A 21,258-nucleotide genomic window follows, 5' to 3' on the forward strand; every position below is an offset into this window, starting at 1 on the left:
CCCATTCATGGTAGTGCCCATAGAATATCTGTTAAAGACAGAAATTTGTATAGAAACACAGCTTCACACTACCTGCTGGTCAAACAGGGCCCAGAACATTGGGAGTGGGATGTACAAGAACATCACCTTTGTGACCATCTTAATTTGAGAGATGAGCCGCTCCTGTGGATAAAATAGGAGAAGGACAAATCAGCCACGACCTGGGTCACTCATAGCTATCAGCAATGTTGTTTTTGTGTAGACATACTTGCACCCACAACCAAGCTGGGAGATGACTAATTGTTCCAAAGAATCTTACCCCAGATTTCTTTGGAGAACTCAAAATTTCAGCCATTCAAAATGCTTAGGAGGCATTTTACTAGAGTTTAAATGTACTTCTAGTAAATGTAAACCCCACCACCAACCAGCTCTTCTGTTTTCAAATTAGTTATGTGATCACAACCACATATAATTAATGGCAGATTATGCCAAACAAAAGACTATGAAAAGATAATATGGTTTACAGATAAATTCTACCCATTGTTTATCAAGTTCTTCTGAATATTAAAAAATACTCTTGCATAGTCTTGGTTAAAACACTAATTGAATTTATAAGGATGCAACCAATAATTTTGTCCATGTAGCTGGAGTCCCACAGCCTTATGGTCTACCATGGATGCTCTCCTTCTGGAGGAAGACCCCGGGACTACTGCAGCGATAATGACCCACTTACATCGTATTTCTCTTTAGCCCAGTCCAGCCAGTGCTCCCTCTTGGGAAACTGCTTACTCCGGTGCCTAAACCTATTTTTGAGGGCAAACTGAAGGAAAGAAGAAAAATCAAATTTCAAAACAGAAACAACCACTTTCTCAGGGAAATACATTTCAGGAAAACTGCCTTTAAAGGAAAACTAAGAGAAGATGGGTACAAAATTGTATGTACTAGTATAATGATGATGCTAAGAGGCATAACCTGCATTTATTTCTAATCTCTAATGATGAGCCTTGGAGTGGCGTAAACAAAGTCATACCGTTACTACTTTACTCTCCAGGCCCTCTGGAGAGGAATGTTCAATGGAAATATAACGTGTGCCATTTGTGATTTAAGTTTTTTGGTAGCCATATTAAACGTAATAGGGATAGACCTGAAACTGGTATAACATGGGTACATTAACTATACCAGAATTAGGATCATCTGGGTGGCTCAGTCAGTTAAGCGTTTGCCTTTGGCTCAAGTCGTGATGGGACAGAGCCCCTCATCGGGCTCCCTGCTCAGCGGGGAGCCTGCTTCTCCCTCTTCCTCTTCTCCCTCCACCCCTCTCCCTGCTCGTGCTTGCTCTCTCTTGCTTTTTCTCTCTCTCAAATAAATAAAATCTTAAAAAAAATACCAGAATTAAAATAAAAATATACATAAGTAAAAAAAAGTAACAGGGAAATAGGTGAAATTAATTTTAAGTATGTTATTTAACCCCATAAGCCCCAAATATGATCTTAATATGTAATAAATTAACGTTAAATGTAAATCAGTAATTAAATAATTATGTAGTTATTAATAATATTAAATGTTAAAATTGATGCGAATTTCTCCATTCTTTTTTCATGCCAGGTCTTCAAAATCCAGGGTATATTTTACACTTTTACAATTTGGATGCTCAATTTTTATCAGAAATATTTGATTTGCATTTCCTTCTTATAAAACTTAAGTTTGGAAAAGTAAATTGACATACCTAAGTTGTCCCAAAGGTACTTAAAAGTTTTCCACTCACTGAGCTGAGTACCAGTTTTAAAATTTAAGAGAACCCACTATACAGAAACACGTTCATAAGAAGTTATGTGACTTAAATTAATTTGAATGAAATCCATCCAATTTAAAATTTTGTTCCCAGTTGCCTTTGCCACATTTCAAATGTTTGACAGTTGCGTGTGGCTAGTGGCTACCATGCTGCATGGTGCATGCTCACTGGAAGTGCGGTGACATTGCAGCAAGAGAAGGCGATGGTACTGGTGGCCTGGGGACACACGTGTGACTACAAGGCAGAGACTCAAAGGTAAGGGCCAATTTTAGGATACCAGAAAGTCCCGTTCTTGAGACTCTTAATAGCTTCATGTCATTCTTTTGGAGTTTAAACTAAGTTGTCAAGTGCTTGTTAAGAAAGGTCTTGGAGAGAGAATTGGTAAGCTCCCCTTTTAGCTTAGAAAAAAACATTCATAGTGGGAATTGATCTCATTTTAGGGGACAGTACAGAAGGAGGGAAGTTTTTTTCTGTTTTTTTTTTTTTTTTTTTTTTTTTTTTAGGAGGGAAGTTTTTTGACCACGAGGAAGCGTTTATTTCACAAAGTGAAGTACACATGTATAATTTAATGCAATAAAGCCAAGTAAAGGGAAAGTAAAGGACTAAAATTGTTTTAAGGCTGTCTTTTCATCCACACATGAGGTTTTTAAAAAATAAATAAGTGACACATTTCCAATTATGCAATATCTACATCCATTTAAAAAATGGGGGCTTTATAGGGCAGAAGGTTATTTGATTCCTTTTTTGAAAGATTCCCTACAATCAACATTTATTTCCTGCGTTTAAATATGCCTGCATGCACATATAGCATGTAGATTCATAGGGAAGAGACCACATCCTGCATGCTGCTGTCACCAAATAGTCTTTGAAAACCAGGCTTCCAATGGCTGCAGAGCACGGCCGGATGTACTATAAGTCAAGCACCATTCTTCTGTTCCCAGAAACTTGGTGGTGTTGTGAATTCTTGCTGCTATAAATATGGTTGATAATCTTCATATGTGAATCTCTGTTCATTTTGCATGTTCATTTTATTTATTTATTTAAAATTTTTATTTATTTGAGAGAGAGATCATGAGCAAGGGGAAAGGGCAGAGGGAGAAGCAGACTCCCCACTGAGCAGGAAGCCCAATGTGGGGCTCGATCCCAGGACCCTGGATCATGACCTGAGCCGAAGGCAGATGCTTAACCAACTGAGCCACTCAGGTGCCCCTCGCATGTTCATTTTTTAAACTATTATTTTCTTAGCCTTAATTCCTGAAATTTTCATGGCTGACACTTTCCACACTTCAGACCCTTGACAGGGTACTGAACCACGTCTCTTCCCTTCTGCTTCATGGCCTCCTGACCAACATCAGCCATGGACTGCTGGTCAGATAGCTTTAAAGTTGCTCTGCTTTGCCTTTCTTTGACTGCTGATCTAATGAACAGTTCAAGAGCCCTTTCTATCCCTCCCTGCTCAAGTTCTGTTTGTGTTCCTTTCCATCTGGTGAGTTTTACAAGAAACTGCAGTTTCCTGAAACAGCTAAGAACACTAATAAAGACATTGAAAGAAAAGTCAATGCTCCATTGCATTTTACTTTAAAGGAGGTAGAGGGTTCTGGGATGACTCAATGGCATGGAGAGAGGGAGCTACCAAAATACTTACACCAATGCACTTGACAACTTTACCCATGACATTACCCTGGGGCTGAAACTTCTTGTACATTCCACTGCCAATGACAAATACAACTGGGAAGGCAAAAGAAGATGCGTTAACAAGGCATTTGACAGAAACACCTGTGACCTAGAAGATGTGCTTTTATTTGAGTTATCAGCTTGTTTTGGAAACACTGAGATTACCCACATAATGGGCTTGCTGACCTATCTCCCCATGTAGAAAGTGCTTTTGATCCTAACGATCACTGGAGCTTCTGAGCGATGTTACAGATGTTACACTCGTGTTCTCGTATACAAACACTGAAGCCTATTACTACTCCCCACACCTCGGGGCAGCTCACAGACACTCAGTGAAGCTATCTACCCACACAGTCTACCCTCAGTAAAGGGAGACAAAGGGATAGGTGCTTTTCCATAATGGATCAGTGCATAATTCCATAAAGACAGAAATCATGGCTTTGATTTCCTGGTGGGCAGAAAAGTTTCTTCTTTCTTTATAAATATTCAGAAAAAAAAGGGACTAATTTGTTAAAGCTTTTTCTTAATCATATGTGGTTAAATTCATGGTACAGAAACACAGTTGGGGTTATTTGCCTCTGCAGCTAGAGTTTTATAAAAGTAAAAGTATTTCAGGGGCGCCTAGGGGCTCAGTCTGTTAAATGTCCGACTCTTGATTTCAGCTCAGGTCATGATCTCAGGGTCATGAGATGGAGCCCTACATCGAGCTCTGAGCCCAGTGCCGAGTATGCTTGTCCCTCTCCCTTCCCCTCTGTCCCTTCTCTCCCTCCATCTCTCTAAAACAAATAAAATCTTAAAAAAAAAAAGCATTTTACAATGAGACAATTCTTCCATGGATCTTCTTAGAGAAGGTTTTTGTTTTTTCTTTTTAACAGAGAGAGTAAGAGGGGATCCCTGGGTGGCTCAGCAGTTCAGCGCCTGCCTTTGGCCCAGGGTGTGATCCTGGAGTCCCAGGACCGAGTCCCACGTTGGGCTCCCGACATGGAACCTGCTTCTCCTTCTGCCTGTGTCTCTGCTTCTCTCTCTCTCTATGTCTATCATGAATAAATAAATAAAATCTTTTTTAAAAAAAGAGAGAGAGTAAGAGCTGGAGGGGGGAGGGGCAGAGGCAGAGATAGAATCTTGAGCAGGCTCCATGCTGGGCAGGCTCCAATTTGAGGCTCAATCTCACAGCTCTGAGATCATGACCTGAGCCAAATCAAGGGTCAGATGCTAAACTGACCAACCACTCAGGTACAACTAGGAAAGACATATTGTAAAAATAGCTTAGAAAAATGCATTCCTGTAGGAGACCCTGAAAACACAATACTTATACTAGGATTTCTGATTATCTACTAGCACAATTTAATCATTTAAAAGCACTGATGGACGGGCAGCCCGGGTGGCTCTGCGGTTTAGCGCTGCCTTCAGCCGAGGGCCTGATCCTGGAGAACCAGGATGGAGTCCCGCATCAGGCTCCCTGCATGGAGCCTGCTTCTCCCTCTGCCTCTGTCTCTGCCTCTCTCTCTCTCTCTCTCTCTCTCTCTCACGAATAAATTTTTTTAAAAATCTAAAAAAAAATTTAAAAGCACTGATGGACTGATGGATTGATGGAGTGCTGCTTGTTTTCCTCATTTTGAGGGCCTGAGATTTTGATAAGTGCCAACTCAAGCATAACTCCAAGTATGTGCCTGTTTTATAGCTGAAGAAAGAGAAGTTCATTTGTACCCTCACCTAATGTCTCTTCCTCAATCCAGATGTGGAAGGCAAAGATGCCCTATAGATTGAGTCTACTCTTCTTTGCCAACTATTTTAATCTTTAAGCTTCTGATTAACTTAAGCCTAATTCAAGCACAAGATTTTTGCCAAGAGAAACTTCTAGAAACAGTGTTGATGCATAGGATTTGGCCTGTTCTCAATTCCTCCATAAGAAAAAAGCATAATCTTAGTTAGTTTGTTTATTTATTTATTTGAAGAGCACATGAGTGTGGGGCAGGGGTAAGGGAGGAGGCGTAGAGGGAGAGAGAAAATCTCAAGCAGACTCCCCACTGAGCACAGAGCCCCACACAGGACTTGATCTCAGCACCCTGAGATCATGACCTGAGCCGAAGGCAGATGCTTAACCAACTGAGCCTCCTGGGCACCCCTCTAATAGGAACATTTAAGATGATACATTATGGAAATCTAGATACTCATTGGAAGTATTTGAACAGCAACTGGCCCCGGTCGCCATGTGTTCCGGCAAGCTAGAGATGAGCACATATGAGTAAGCACAAAAGCTTCTGGCCATGGGGTCACCTTGTCTAACAGATCCTGTCACTTTCATCTTAGTCTCCTAAATAGTATCAAACTTTCAATGTCCAGCTCAATAGATCTTGTTTCCCGTAAACCCTTTTTTCACCTTCTTTCCTCTGAGGCAATATACCAACTCTGATTCTCAAAGCATGGGAATTATTATTACAACTTATTCCATGAGCTTTTAAAAATTGGTTGTAATAATGTGAGGGTTTCACCTGATCATAGGATTATATTAATTCAACTGATTTCTACTTACTCAGAGATACGGCCATGAGAGCAGCAGGAACCCCAAATGCCAGTGGGTAACAAGCTTTCTGACTGTAAATTCCACATTCGTGAACTGAAGAGAAATTACAAGATTAAAATTCATTATGGGGTTGGTAATGCTTAGATGGCTATCATTTTTAAAAATCCCCAACTGGTTATTACATATTGTTTTCACTTAATGTTCTAGACTTATCCACATGCCTTAGCGATTTCATTGCCAGCTGAGTCAAGCAGCTTCATAGTAGAAAGAGCAGGTGATGAACACAGTTTCTAATCTTAGTTCCTAAATAGGTGTCTGTTACTAGACAAGCCAAAATCAGTGGGAACCCTTCTGTGGATTTTCTTAGTTAGGGAGATAAAAATGACCTGGATACAATAACTTAAGATCAGGGACTCAGTAAATAAAATCAAAAGTACCCTTGGATATGAACATTGTGTGTTCCTGAATTCATGGTAATTATTATTTTTAAGGTTTTATTTATTTATTCATGAGAGACACAGAGAGAGAGGCAGAGACAGAGGCAGAGGGAGAAGCAGGCTCCCTGCGGGGAGCCCAAGGTGGGGATTCGATCCCAGGACCCCGGGATCACACCCTGCACCGAAGGCAGACAGATGCTCAACCACTGAGCCATCCAGGCTTCCCAAATTCATGCTAATTAGAAAGCAATTAGATGGTCCAGGGAAGGGGTCAATAAACCAGATAGTAAATATTTTAGGCTTTGTGGATGATTCAGTCTCTGTCCCAACTACCCAACCCTGATTTTGTAAGATGAAAGCAGCCATAGACAACACACAAATGGATGGTCTTGTCCAGATTTCTGAATTTGGCCTATTGGCCATAGTTTGCTAACCCCTGACTGCAGATCTATTCTAGCTCTGAAATCCTAGGATTGGTAAAGGAGAAAACTTCAGATTTTGGAAGGAGCAATAGATTATTGGAAATTGTTCAATGGAATGGAGCCTCCAAGAATAATACGATCTGAAAGGGGCTTGACTTTGTCTTTGAATAGCTATTTCATAGTTCTGTAGAGAAAGAAGTTAACTTGTAGAAAGTTGATAGTTATGCAAATGTTTCTCATTCAAAGCTGTACAAATGATTCCAGTTCATGGAATGCAAAAGGACTCTTCCCTCTGTGAAGAATGTCAATCTCTATCAGTCAAATCTTTAATTTAACTGATTATTGGCTGTATTCCAGTTTCCTCATCATTCAGTCATGTAAAATCATGGCACATGCTCACTTCATATTTGTGTGAGAGCCACAATTTTGCCTTTAAAATTGTCCTTTTTAACACATTTTGCAATTCAAACTTGCATAGAACATATTCTAGTAGAAATGGAGGCAGGGGGAGGGGAGGGAAAAGAATGAAGGCTATTAAATGTTTATATGAAACAAGTTGGAATGGGGTTTAAGTGTCATCTTCACGCTACTATTCCATGCAGAAATACATAAATCCCCACAAAATATTTTCTTTCATCATTTAATCTACTTTGCAGCGTGACCGCCCTGTTGCTGGTTGGTCTAATCTGTCTTGGAATATTCCCTTCTACATGGGAAACTCACAAACTCTCAGTGAAGTGTCAGTGAACACAAAAATCTGCAAGCTGTTGATAGCTGCTGTCTCATTTTCTTTCCTGGGCAGTTCTTTTAGAAACAGCTGAGAGGAGAGGAATGCAAAGGGTAAAGCCTCGCCCATTCCTAACTCCCTGAACATCACTGGGGAGCAAAGCTTGAAAGCAAAAATGTCAACTAGGACCTATCCAGATGTGGTTTCCAAATAGCACCTCTTGTCTTATCCTTTACCGTGAATGAAGACTTTGCATTAACAATAAATTTAGAGAAATCCATTGCTATGCTGAGGGTGTTTTCGATTCTTCAGTGGTCTTTGGGATAAGGGGGGAGGGTCAAAAAAGATTAGAAAAGACAAGAAGCTCATCTTCTGGATTTCCAAGTATGTAACATGTATCCAACAACGGAAGTATAGCAGGACAAAATGAACATGCGAACAAAACAAGGACTTAAACTTTCCATCTGAATATCTCTCCATAATTAAAAAGAGGAAAACAAAAATCCCCTTCAGATATGTTTTACCTCTGAGCATGGGAGTGACAATAGTGGAAATCAAGCTTCCAGCATTAATGGCCAAATAAAAGATGGAAAAGAATCTGTTTCTTTGTTTTTCCTGTAATAAAAAGGAAGAAGTTTACAATATGACTTCGGTTATGCATTCAACTGATAAAATGCAGCTGATGATCTGCTTTCACTTCTAACTTAACCAAAAGGTCAGTCAGTGTCCTACTTTCAAATGTCCTTGAAAAGAATCAAATGGAGAATAGACTTTGTGTCTGTGGAACGTGATTCCTGGTTGTTTACAGTTCATTTATGTAGTTTCTGTGAAGGTACATGATCTTACCTGGCCCTCTTCAAACTGGTCTCCACCAAATGCAGACACACAGGGCTTTATTCCTCCAGTTCCCAGAGCTATCAGGGCCAGGCCAATCATGGACAGTGCCCTAGGGAAAGGAGAGGGGTTATTGCAGTAATGTGAGATTCTTTTTTTTTTTTTTTTTTTTTTTTTTTTTTAGTAGGCTCCATGCCTCCTAGTGTAGAGCCTAACGTGGGGCTCGAATTCACAACCCTGAGAGGGAGACTTGAGCTGGGATCAAGAGTCAGATGCTTAACTGCCTGAGCCACCCAGGGGTCCCAGAAATGCAAGATTCTTAAAAGCAGAAGCCTCTCTCTCCCCTAATTTCCCTCAGAGTACGAGGCACAGTGGTTCTTTTTGGGTTCTTGGCTCCAATTTCCAGTGTAGGAAAGTAATTCCCCCTACCAACAACAAACAATTTTCAGACCCCAACTGGGTGTCCTACAATTCAACTCAATTCTGACACTATTTACCCAGGGATAGCATCAGATCCCACAAATTAAATGCTCAATCCTGTAAGACTGCCCCCTCCGCATCACTTCAGGCACCAGACACAAGCCTAGGTTGTCACCTGTGCTTCTGACTAACTACAGATTGAAGTTTCCAAAGACCCTCTCCTGAACTTCAGATGCCACTTACAAGTCCAGGTTGTTATGTATTTCTGACCTACTGGCTATAAATCAGTGATTCACACAACCTCCTCCTAGGGTCCAATTAATTTGCTGGAGCTGCTCACTTACTAGGAAATGCTTTACTTACTAGATTGCCAGTTTACTATGAAAAGATATGACTCAGGAATACACAGGGTGCACAGGGCAAAGTAGGTGGGAAGGGGCACAGAGCTGCCATGCCCTCTCCAGGGCACCACTGCCCTGTAGCTCCACTTGCTAACCAACCTGAAAGCTCTTCCAGCCCAGTCCTTTTGGGTTTTTATGGAGGCTTCATCACATAGGAATGACTGATTATATCATTGGCCACTGGATATATATATATATATATATATATATATTTTATTTATTCATGAGAGACACAGAGAGTCACACATTCCAGGTTTTATAAGTTTATTCCATAATTTGTTTGCAAATATAGCTTTAAAATGCTGAAAAATATTTTATGGAACAGATAAAATTAAGGAAGATACTGCACATAGAAAGGATCCTTTAACATATCAAGCTCATCTTCTTGGATTAACAGGCTGAAGGATCTCTTTTGTTTGCCTCTTTTTTCTTTTTTTTTTTTTAAGATTTTATTTATTTGAGAGAGAGAGTATGTGTGGGAGGGAGAGAAGAGGGCAGAGGGAGAAGGAGACTCCTCGCTGAGCAGGGAGCCTCATGTGGGATCCCAGGACTCTGGGATCATGACCTGAGTCAAAAGCAGACACTTAACTGAGCCACCCAGGTGCCCCCCGTTTGCCTCTTAATAGCACTTGTGCTCAGCGCTGTCACTCCAAGCATTTTAAATGACCATAAAACACGGCCAATTGGATGTGACATTCCCTGTGCTCTTGTGAGAGTTGTAGGTATGCTATAATATTAACTCCATGAAACAAACCAAGTAGCTAAACTTTCTTGAGTACTTCTCACTGCAGTACTTCTACACTTGCCATGTAGTAGGAGCACTACTCAGACCCAGGCATGAGGTGGTAGTCTAGTCCCACACAAGATAGACTTTAGTAAAAATGGGACCTACCTGCAAAAGTTAAGAAACTTACTCAAGGTCACACAACCAGTACAGGGCACAGTCAGCATTTGAACTCACTTAGCCTGGCTCCAATATCCCTGTTCTTTTTTTTTTTTTTAATATCCCTGTTCTTAAATGATATTGTAGAAGAGAATCCAGAGGCATGGGGAAGGTGAGCTACCCGGGCCTCATGGCTCCTCCATGTAGCTGGGAATCAGACATGGAAGTCTGAGCTGCTGACCTTGGGCATGCAGCCACTCCCTTCCACCAACCCAGGGCCCTGTGGGGACTGCAGGATTTGCTGAGAGGGACCTGGTCTAAACAACAATCTGATTGACTGACTAACAAACCAGAAATGCAGGAATTGCAGCAACTAATTTGGATTTCAATGATTATTTTCCCCAACTCATAAGATGGGTTTACTCATAATTGGGGAACTGAGGCCCAAGCACAGGAAACAAAAGAAATTGTTGTAAGTTGTCTACTGGGTCAGATTGCAGTAATGGGAAATTAATCTCACAGAGGAGCATGTCAATTGTGCTTGCCATCAAGGACTCAGAACACAGGGCTGGAACAAATATTTATGAAGCCCAATTACTGAAAAATAAGCAGGAGCATGGTACAAGAAGACAACCATAAATACAGAGTCTTGAGAAAACCTGGCACAATCAGGGACCAAGGTCCCTGGGAGCTATGTCCCTCTAGGGAAGGTCAAGATCAATACCCCATTCTGTGTGCTGACCATGCCTCATGCTGAGATGTACCCGAAACAGCAAGCCATTAGGTGAGCAGTGACTCCAGAGAACTGTGGGGATGGTGACATACAAAGCCCCAACTCTTAGTCAACTAAACAATTTTAGTTGGGAGGAAAGGGCTCCTTACACTTACAGTGAAGTTCAAGGGAAAAGATGAGCCATTTGAGCACCAAGGAAACAACCAGTGTGTGTGTGTGTTGGGGGTGGTGGTCGGGAGGGCAGCAGTTAGCGTCTACTCACACATGCACGGACAGATTGTCAGGAGTTCCATCTTTGTTAAAGTCTGTGAGGTCATTAATTGAGCTTACTGCAGTGACCGCCTGTCCAATTGTGTAGACAATGGAGAGTGACACGATTGTCCTGTGTTGAAAGGGTTGTTAAGAGAATCCAAGTTAGTTGCATAAGAGCCGTCCACTTCCTCCTCTCCCACGGAAAGGCCTCCTGCTTCAAGATGCAAGAGCCTAGTCATCCGTACGCTTGTTCCTCAAACTTGGGTAAAGCTGGTAACTCTTGGAAAGGTAGCCTGCTGGAGGGTTTGTCGTCCAGCCAGCGAGTGTGGGGCAATATTGGCTGGAGTTGGTGGTGGGTGGGGAGCTCTGTTTCACCTTTGACCTACTTGAAAAACTCAGTGTTTTCTTCTACCTAACTACTGAAGTGAGAACATCTATCATTGAACAGTGAGAGAGACTTATCTTGTGCCTGGTAACCAATATTTGGCCAGGAGTGGGCCATTGGTTATGGTTGTATTATATTGAATTCTTTTGGGATAGTCAGTGAATTTGGCCCATAAGAGCCTCCACTTCCTTGATCATTAAGTCCTAGGACTTCTCGAAAACCGTCTATTGGGTACACTCTTGGAGCTGTTCCTTAGAACTGGGTGAGCGCTCCCACGTCCTCTCTGTCTAGCGAGCAATGTGAGCCTTTCAGTGATTAATGATAGATGGTACTCCTGCTGCTATTTCAAGAGGAGACAGAGATGTTATCACTGTTTGAAGGAGGAAAAAAACTTACCCGTGCTGCCTGCATTCCCACTGCTCAATGCCAGGCACTGTGTTAGACTCTGGGAATGGGATGCTCAGAGCAGAAACAGGGCCTAGCGGGCTCTCCTAAGGCTTTTTTGTGCCTTGATTCGTTGTTCCCACCATCCATCATCTCCAACCACAAAGCTTACAATTACTTTTGGTCTTATTTCTTAACAAGGACGCTGTACATACTCACTTGAACTTTCCCAGCCAGGAGTCTGCGATCAGTGCGCCGAGGATCGGCGTCAGGTAGCACAGAGCCACAAACGTGTGGTAGATGGCCGTGGACAGATTATCGTCCCATCCGATGAACCGTCTGAAGTACAGAATCAGGAGTGCTTTTCGTGGAGGGCAAGGGGAGTGGGAGGGGAGACAAAGTTAGGAGCTGTGGAAACTCAGGCTTTTGACTCAAGGGGAGGAGGGTGAAAATCGTTACCTCTCATTCCATAGTAGGAAAATCTTTCACAGAACTCATTGATCACGATGAAGAAGATGCTCAAGGGGTAACCAAAGCAACCCTGACGAAAGGAAACAGTGTAGGATTGAAACATGCTCCTTGCTGGTGCAGTGTCACAAATGAGTGCTAACGGCACGAAAAGTAGCTGGTGCATATTTAGTAACTTGTCAGAGACTGACCATCCAGAAGTCAGTCTGAAATTCTAGATTCTAGAAAAATCTAGATTCTAGAAAAATCTAGAATATTCAACATTTTTCTTCCCTTACGCTCCTCCCAGAGTGACAACAATGAAATAAAGCATCTGGTTTTACTGTTCATTGGAGGACTAGACACAGCGTGTCCTAAAGAGAAGAAGTGCCACACCGAGACTCGGGACAGTCCCTGCACTGAATCACATGTATGACAGGCATTTATTGAGTGAGGGAAGCACAGCTGTGAACATTTAGGAGCAGAACAGACCGAATTTGCAAAATGGAGCTAGGTAGAGAAGGAAAAAACCGGATACTCACATATGACTTGGACATGCCTGAAAGAAAACCAAAAGGCCACCATTAGAGTCAAGGAATTAGAATACCTCTTGCTGAGCCCACACTCAGACCCTCTGACTTCCCAGGGCAGTGAGATGTGCCGTCCAGACCGGTCCAGCCCTTTCTGGCGAGGGGGGCCTGGCATCAGATTTTCGTTCAGTTTACCCCTCAGGCAATTCTCATTGGGGTCAGAATTGAGAGTCAGAGGCTCGGAGAACGGTGCCAGAAGCATTTCCTCCTTAAACCACTCTGAAGCCTGCTCATTGCCCTCGGGACGAAATCCAAACATCTTTGCATGCCCTTTACTATCTCACGAGGTCAGGGGGTTCGGTGGTGGGAACATAAAATGCTTCCCGGTGCCTAAGGCGCGGAGAGGATTCAGCTGCCACTGCCCTTCCCATCAGGACCTTCCTTCCAGCCCCTTCCCCGCGCTTAGAGGACCCCTGGGATTCCCTCCTGTCAGTTTGCTGAGCACACTGGGGACCCGCCCGGAGTCCCGAATGCACAAGACGATGACTCCTGTGTCAGGAATTGCCCCTGCCCCTTCCTACACCTGTCAGAAATCTTGTCATGACTCTCACAGAGCTGCATCTGCCCCCCTGTGCTCCCAGAGAGCAACGGTTCGTATGTTTGACTCCCTTCTAGGGGTATCCATCTCCCCAACCCCAGCATCTTTTCCAGTGCCTACCCCCTAGCGGGGCCTTATTGTCAGAAGAGGGAATTAGGAGAGCAAGAAGAAAGGCGAGAGGCCAAGTGAGCCAGCGCAAACCAAGTGCCCTACACTCGGCCTTCTAGGTCTTAGGTGTACCCTTCAGGCCCGGTGGCCCAGCCCCAGCTCTGGTCTCCCCTGAATTTTGACGAGAGCTGACCCCTGACCCTTACCCTGTCTCAAGTCCTAACACCTTGTGGCACAGCACCAAGGTGCTGCCCTGTAGTTACGAGTGCCTGTCACATGCTGTGCCCTTTCCATGGGGTATCATCTCCCCTCACCCCTGCCGCCGACCAGATCTTAGAATCCTTTGTTTTGGGGGACCCTTGAGTATTCCCTGCCTCTATTACAAATCAGTGACCCCACACAATGGTCCTCAAACTTCATCGTGCCTCAGAATCACCGCAGGGCTTGTGGGAGCAGGTGACCCAACCCCATGCCCGCAGCTGCTGACTCTGAGGGTCTGGGGTGGCCCATGAAGTCTGCACTTCTCCCAAGTCCCACAGTGATGTCCCTGCTGGTTCAGGGACCACCCCCACCCCTGACCTCCCCCCACCCCAGGCTGTGATGTCCACTTGTCTGGCTGATCTCCTTGAGGGGGTTTTATTGCTTCCCTGGCCCCCGAGCTTGCCCACTGTCTGGAGCAGGAAGCAAACACAGAAGCGGGCCTGACGCCTCATATTCTCATTATGTGCAAACCCTGAGCCCCAGGCCACAACAGACAAAAATCACGACTCAGCCTGAGGACCTCTGCTCTTGGCCCAGACCCAGGTGATGGTCGAGGCCCCCACCCCCCAGCCCCTCGTGGGCCGGGGCCTCGCTTCCTGACTCTGGTCACACTGTGCTGTGGGCATTGGCACTTCCCCGGCTCAGCATGGCCCCCGGCCTCACACCACAAGCTCTCACTTTTGCCCACTTGAGAGCAGTGGTGCTATCTTAGGCCTTGTCCTAAAGTGGGGAGGAACTTCTTCTGGCCTCTCATGGCCTCAGTCCCCACTCTTGCCATCTATAAAGTTCTGGAAAGAGATTCTTCAACACTAATAGCCTGGTTTTTTCTCCAGTTAGACTTCCCTTTGGGAAGGGGATGCTTTGAAGGTCAACGTGTGAAAGATGTGGGCACCGGGGCAGATGTGTGATGGGATCACTGGTTGCTTTCCAGCTGTGGCTGAGGGTGAGCCCAGCTTCCCTCTGGACAGCCCACCTGTCAGAGGAAGACAGCGCTATGCCCCTTACAGGCCTGTTGTAAGAGTTGTATGTGCGAAGCCCCATCCCAGGCCTGGTGTGTCACTCAGGGAAGACGCTGCTACCTCAGAATCCTTGGCACCTCACGTAGTGCTTTTCACAAGCTGGAGTCAAATGTTTGTTGAATGAACACGTATTCAAAGGACCAGTCATATCGTCATCAAGTCCAGTGTTCAGATCCTGGCTCTGCCCGCCAGGCTCTAGCCTCCTCCTGCCTGTGAGGCTGCCCCACCTGCATCTCATCGCTGTCTGTCTGTCTTCTCCATCCCCCCACATGGTTTAGCCTGTGGGGAGTCCTGCGAGGAGACCACAGGGTCAGGGGATTCCTTTCTGTGCCTCCTTCCCAAAATGTCACCTCAAACTGCTGTTTGGACAGTCGCTGCTTCTCTGAAGTAGGCCCTCCTCTCACACAACTCTCCGTCCAGACTTTGGTCACAGTTTTGTACCATCTCCTATAGGTGGTCACTGAGGCCACTCTTCTGGGCACCTGCATTGTTATTTATGGCTCCCTGCCCCCACCCCTCAGCCTTTTCTCAATTGTGTGTGCGTGTGTGTGTGTGTGCATGTGTGTGTGAATAACCATTCCTATTCTGAATGTGCCATCTGTGTCCAGATGGGACCGTGACTGGTACAGCCCACAAGCCAGCTTTCACTACCAGACTGGAGAATGCCAACTCTCCAGTGCAATAAAAGACCCCGTCAGGAACACATGCTTTTGAAGAACTGCACACAAACAACCTTGGCAATATTTGAGGCCCTGTTTCATTGCAGGGGTGCCCTGTCTTCTAGAGGAAACAGCAAGGCCATACGATGCTCTGCCTACTTTCACTTCAGATAATGGGGTCTCACCAGTGTCTCCCAAAGACCAGACAAAAGCAAGCTGAGCACTGCCTGCCCAGGGCTCAGACTCATCCTTGCTATAGGCCTTTACAGGGAAGCAGGAGGGAGGTATAAACACCCAAGTCCAGCAGAAACAGCCCAGAGATTCCTTGCAATTGTTCCTTCCACATGGTTTCTCAGGATTTGGGTTTGCAAGGAAAGATTTCATCTGGCCAGCGTAGCACCTATAATTTTTTTTAAGATTTATTCATTCATTTTAACCAGAGAGTGAGACAGAGAAAGAGGGAGAGATAGTAGGGGGAGGCGCAGAGGGAGAGAGAATCTCAAGCAGACTCCTTGCTGAGCATAGAGCCCAGTCACAGGGCTCGATCCCATGACCCATGAGATCATGACCTGAGCCGAAACCAAGAGTCAGACATTTAATCAGCTGAGTCACCCAGGTACCCCACACCTATAATTTTTTTGAAAAATACTGTTTAGCACCTATTGTTTGCCAAATCATAATGGGAAAGATTTTGTTTACTTTAAACATAAACTAGGTTACAAAAAAGAGAGCTTTGATCTTATTACAACCACCACCATTCTCAGAACTATGTAATGGAAAATGAAATCTGTAAACTCACCCAGGTGAAAATCTGAGATTTAGTACCCAGTCATCACCCAGGAGGCTTGTTATTTTCTGAAAGGCGTGCATTCCAAAGAGCAACTTTTATTATTGCGGGGCAGAGGTTGCTAACCTCTTCTGTTGCAGAATTCAGAGGTATTTGGTGGATGTATATTAGTCAGCATTTCTTATCTCACATGTATTAACAGGATCACTCTATGAGAAAGCTCAGGTGCAGAAGTGGTGTGTATGTTGAGCCTTACATGACTGTATCCCGACAGTAAATCTAATCAGCATATTTGCGTGGTCCACGGTTCTCGCATCATCTGTGGGTCACTTGGATATAACTACTCATAGGAGTAAATAAAGTGACTTAGAATCAGGCATGCCAGTACCGGGCACAGAGTCAACACTGGCTCCTATTGTTATTCTTAGGCCTAGCAGTGCTTTTGTCTTTCTCTTGGTTAAAGAAATTAATAAAATAAGTGTACATTATACGTTTCTATGATTACTGACTTGGAAGGATAGCGGGAAAAACCAAGAAAGACACTCTATTAATAATTTCCCACTCCTTAATGAAATTTCTTCATTAAGGTATTTCCTACCATTTAACAAAGCACATTCCATATTTTGAACCATTTAGGGATGGAAATTCTAACTGTAATGGTTCATTACCTAGAAATTAAGTATTCTTGGGATGCCTGGGTGACTCAGGTTGAGCATCTGCCTTTGGCTCAGGGCATGATCCCGGAGTCCTGGGATCGAGTCCCACGTTGGGCTCCCTGCATGGAGCCTGCTTCTCCCTCTGCCTATGTCTCTGTCTCTCTTTCTGTGTTTCTCATGAATAAATAAATAAAATCTTTTTTTAAAAAAAATGGTGATGGGTGATTTTTTTTTTAAATCAGCATGGTGATGGGTGTGAAGAGTGCATTTCTAGAACTTGGACTGGGGCAGTGGGAAGGAATGAAGAATCTGCTGCTGTTTGAGCAGCTCTTACCTTTAGGCAGAAAGAAAACTGCCTCCTACCATGACCAAGAGTGAAAATGAGGGAGTGAGCTCTGTGTTGCATGATGTTTTAGGAATGATACTCCTGTGTGGCGTGGTAGGCAGAACAGTGGTCCCCACGATGTCCATGTCCTAATCCCTGGAGCTTGTGGACATGTTACCTTCCATGGTGGGGTGGGGGGTGTTCTGCAGACTAAGTTAAAGATCATGAGATGGGGAGTTTATCCTGGATTACCTGGTGGCCCCAATGTAGTCACATGGGCCCTTAAAAGAGTCAAAGGAAGAGATGTGAAGAAGGAAGTACAGGCTGGAGTGATGGTACTTTGTAGAAAGCCAGCACGAACCAAGGAATATAGCAGTCTCTAGAAGCTGGAAAAGACAAGGAACTGGATTCTCCCCTACAACCTCCAGAAGGAACACGGCCCTGCTGACACCTTGATTTTAGCTCAGTGAGACTCATGGGACTTCTGACCTCCAGAACTGTGAGATTAAAAAGTTTGTGTCATATTAAGTTGCTTAGTTTGTGGCAGTGTGTGATATCGGCGATAGGACACAAACAGGATTTGCCTCAAGCTCTATAAATGAAGGTCTTTATCGCTAAATCACTCACTCTTCATACAGAACTAAGACTCAAACCTCCAGCAACTTTTATATGCCAGCAAAGTGCTCTTTTTTATAATTTTCCCTTTTAGCTACATTTTCCACCTGGGGGTTCAGGAGTCCAGTCCCATGCCTTTTTTTTTTAAGATTTTATTTATTTATTCATGAGAGACACACACACACACACAGAGGCAGAGACACAGGCAGAGGGAGAAGCAGGCTCCATGCAGGGAGCCTGTTGTGGGACTTGATCCCGGGTCTCCAGGATCAGGCCCTGGGCCGAAAGTGGCGCTAAACCACTAGGCCACCGGGGCTGCCCCAATCCCATGCCTTTTAAACAGGATCTGCACTTGCTCTGCTACTTTCTGCAGGTTACTCTTCCTTAGCCAGCTGTAAAGTGAGGGTGCTGCCTTCCAGGCCCACTACAAGGAATGAGGCAGTCTGAAAATGGTTTCATAACAAGTTAAGTTGATCAACCCTGGATTCTTTTAGGTGGGAGGGTATGGGCCTTGGGGAGCAAGAGGTTGAGCCTCTACTTGGGGACATCCTTCCTAAACACGGGGCTTTAAAGATCCAAAGTACTTAACCTCTGGACCGCCAATTCCTTCACCTAGAGATGCTAACACCGTCTTTGCAAGTTGGTTAATAAGATCAAATCTACAGGAATGCAATGAAGTTTGCCATTCGCTGCATCCCATGAAGACAGCTGGGGAGTGCAGACAGATGTTTGGAACAGGCTGATTTAAGATTAAAATACGGGCAAGAAAGTGTGATGAGGAACCCTTGTAGGGTTGAGAAGGGCCCTCAAAGAGGCAGTCTCTCCAGGGCTATTCACACTCACCAAAAGAAGAAGGTCCATATGACATCATCTTGGGAAATTAGGCCACAGGGATTAGCAAGTTGTGGGCCGGGGAACGCCAATCTTGAACATGGGCTACAGTGGCAAGCATTGATTTTTAATTAAGCTTCTTTTCAAATGGGCAGCACTAGAGTGTGCTGCACGTGTGTAGCTGTAGGGGCTTAAGGATCATGTGTAATCCTCCACTGCAGTGGTTTGCAAAGTGTGGTCTCTGGCCTAGCTGCACAGCACCTGGGAACTCATCAGAAATGCACATTCTCAGGTCCATCCCAAACCTACCAAGTCAGAAACTCCCCATGTAAGCGGAGTTGTACATATGCATGTGTCTGTGCGTGTGATCAAGCCCTCCTGGGACTGAAGTTCTATAGTTTGGAAGTCCCTCCTCGCTCCAGAGCAACTGTGGGGAGCAGTCAAGGAAAGGGTCTGGTGTGAAGGCGTGTATCCTAGGTGGCAGCTCCAGGCTAGGTGATCAGCTCCTATGATGTAATTCTGGCTCTGTTCATTGTTCACTAGGATGACTGTGACAAGCAGATGCCATGTCTCAACCTTCCCTGTCTCCCATCTACCCAAGTGGACCTGAGCTTCCCAGATGCAGTGATTCAGGATGGCTCTCGAACCTGCCTGGCTCTCTGCTACCTGAAAGGTCAGACCTGCCACTCAGCACAGTGCAAAGAAGCCCTCCAGGACCTGACTTCGCTCTTCCTCCACCCCAGTGGTCAAACCACATGACTTCTAATTCCCTCAGCACACTAGGTTCAGCACCCCACCAGCACCATTAGGGTAGTTAGTGCCTCACCTCTCCCCTTGGACTCCCAGATACTCTCTTCTCCTTTTAGATTTCTTTAGTCTTTTTTTTTTTAAAAGATTTTATTTATTTATTTGACACAGAGAGAGAGAACACGAGCAGGCAGAGCTGCAGGCAGAGGGAGAAGCAGACACCCCCCAGAGGAGGGAGCTGATGTGGGGCTTGATCCCAGGACTCTAGGATCATGACCTGAGCTGAAGGCAGACGCTTCACTGACTGAACCACCCAGGCGCCACTAGATTTCTTTAGTCTTTTTATAACTGCCTTGACAGGACACGTTGTTCTGACTTCTGAAAACATGTTACAGAGCCTCACATATCATATGATTCCCCCCCCCCCATTTCAGTGAGGAAATAAAGTGTATGCCACTTCAAAAGAGCCCAGCAGGATATGCACCCAGCAGAACTATGGTTGACCTGAGGCAAGGTGACAGGAGGCATGGGAGGAGAGGTAAGAGCTGAGTGCTTTGTGCTGCACACTTGGTTTGATTCCCATCCCCCCCAAATCAATCAACTTTGATTAAGAAGTGAAAGGCACTCTTCTTAAATGGGCTATTCCGGGTCAGCAGTCAGGTTAGCTCTAGAACAAGTTTTATGCCTGTAATCCAGGCCCTTGTTTCTGGAGTGGTTCTTCTTGAGGCTATTTCTTGCCCTACTTGATAATTATTTTTCTTACTTGGCTCTTTTGCCACATTTCTCACCCTCAGACCCCCTGCAGGTCCATATGACACTTCTGTGCACATTTGAGAATTGTGATAATTTAAGCCGGATGCTGCCCCGGGAAGCATGGCTTGACTGGTGGATGGCAGCTCCGTTCCAACAAGAAAAAATGTCCCTGGGTGGATGCACTGCTTGGCAATGGAGCACGGGCCACATTCCAGCCCCACGGGCCCTCTTGCGGGGGCCTTCACACAGGGTACTGCCTACACATCTATGACCAGTGCCCTGCCCATCCTTCTATTGTTGTTTTTTTTTTTCTTTTAAATAGAAAAAGCAGACCTCTCCACAGAGACCTGGCAGGCCAGAAAGGGCTGGCAGGATATATTCAGGGTCCTAAATGAGAAGAACATGCAACCAAGAATACTCTATCCAGCAAGGCTCTCATTCAAAATGGAAGGAGAGATAAAGAGCTTCCAAGACAGGCAGGAACTGAAAGAATATGTGACCTCCAAACCAGCTCTGCAAGAAATTTTAAGGGGGACTCTTAAAACTCCCCTTTAAGAAGAAGTTCAGTGGAACAATCCACAAAAACAAGGACTAAATAGATATCATGATGACACTAAACTCATATCTGTCAATAGTAACTCTGAACGTGAATGGGCTTAATGACCCCATCAAAAGGCGCAGGGTTTCAGACTGGATAAAAAAGCAGGACCCATCTATTTGCTGTCTACAAGAGACTCATTTTAGACAGAAGGACACCTACAACCTGAAAATAAAAGGTTGGAGAACCATTTACCATTCAAATGGTTCTCAAAATATACCCTAAAAACTATAGAACACTTCTGAAAGAAATTGAGGAAGACACAAAGAGATGGAAAAATATTCCATGCTCATGGATTGGCAGAATTAATATTGTGAAAATGTCAATGTTACCCAGGGCAATTTACACGTATAATGCAATCCCTATCAAAATACCATGGACTTTCTTCAGAGACTTAGAACAAATTATTTTAAGATTTGTGTGGAATCAGAAAAGACCCCAAACAGCCAGGGGAATTTTAAAAAAAGAAAACCATAT

General features: G+C 44.4%; 1 protein-coding gene across 1 annotated transcript in view; it reads right to left on the reverse strand.

Moving 5' to 3' along the window:
* The window catches only part of SLC15A1 (solute carrier family 15 member 1), a 52,122-nt gene that overhangs the window by 20,944 nt on the left and 9,920 nt on the right, over positions 1-21,258 (reverse strand). Inside the window, exons 2-11 of the mRNA XM_055336158.1 lie at positions 12,837-12,853; positions 12,307-12,388; positions 12,067-12,208; positions 11,089-11,208; positions 8,402-8,501; positions 8,080-8,170; positions 5,979-6,062; positions 3,417-3,499; positions 713-799; positions 73-162 (exon numbers count right to left, since the gene is read on the reverse strand). Of these exons, the coding sequence (XP_055192133.1) occupies positions 73-162; positions 713-799; positions 3,417-3,499; positions 5,979-6,062; positions 8,080-8,170; positions 8,402-8,501; positions 11,089-11,208; positions 12,067-12,208; positions 12,307-12,388; positions 12,837-12,853 (896 nt within the window). The remainder of the gene's footprint in view (positions 1-72; positions 163-712; positions 800-3,416; positions 3,500-5,978; positions 6,063-8,079; positions 8,171-8,401; positions 8,502-11,088; positions 11,209-12,066; positions 12,209-12,306; positions 12,389-12,836; positions 12,854-21,258) is intronic.

This window comes from Nyctereutes procyonoides, unplaced genomic scaffold (assembly GCF_905146905.1).
Source record: "Nyctereutes procyonoides isolate TBG_1078 unplaced genomic scaffold, NYPRO_anot_genome, whole genome shotgun sequence".
In the NCBI taxonomy this organism is placed as follows: domain Eukaryota; kingdom Metazoa; phylum Chordata; class Mammalia; order Carnivora; family Canidae; genus Nyctereutes; species Nyctereutes procyonoides.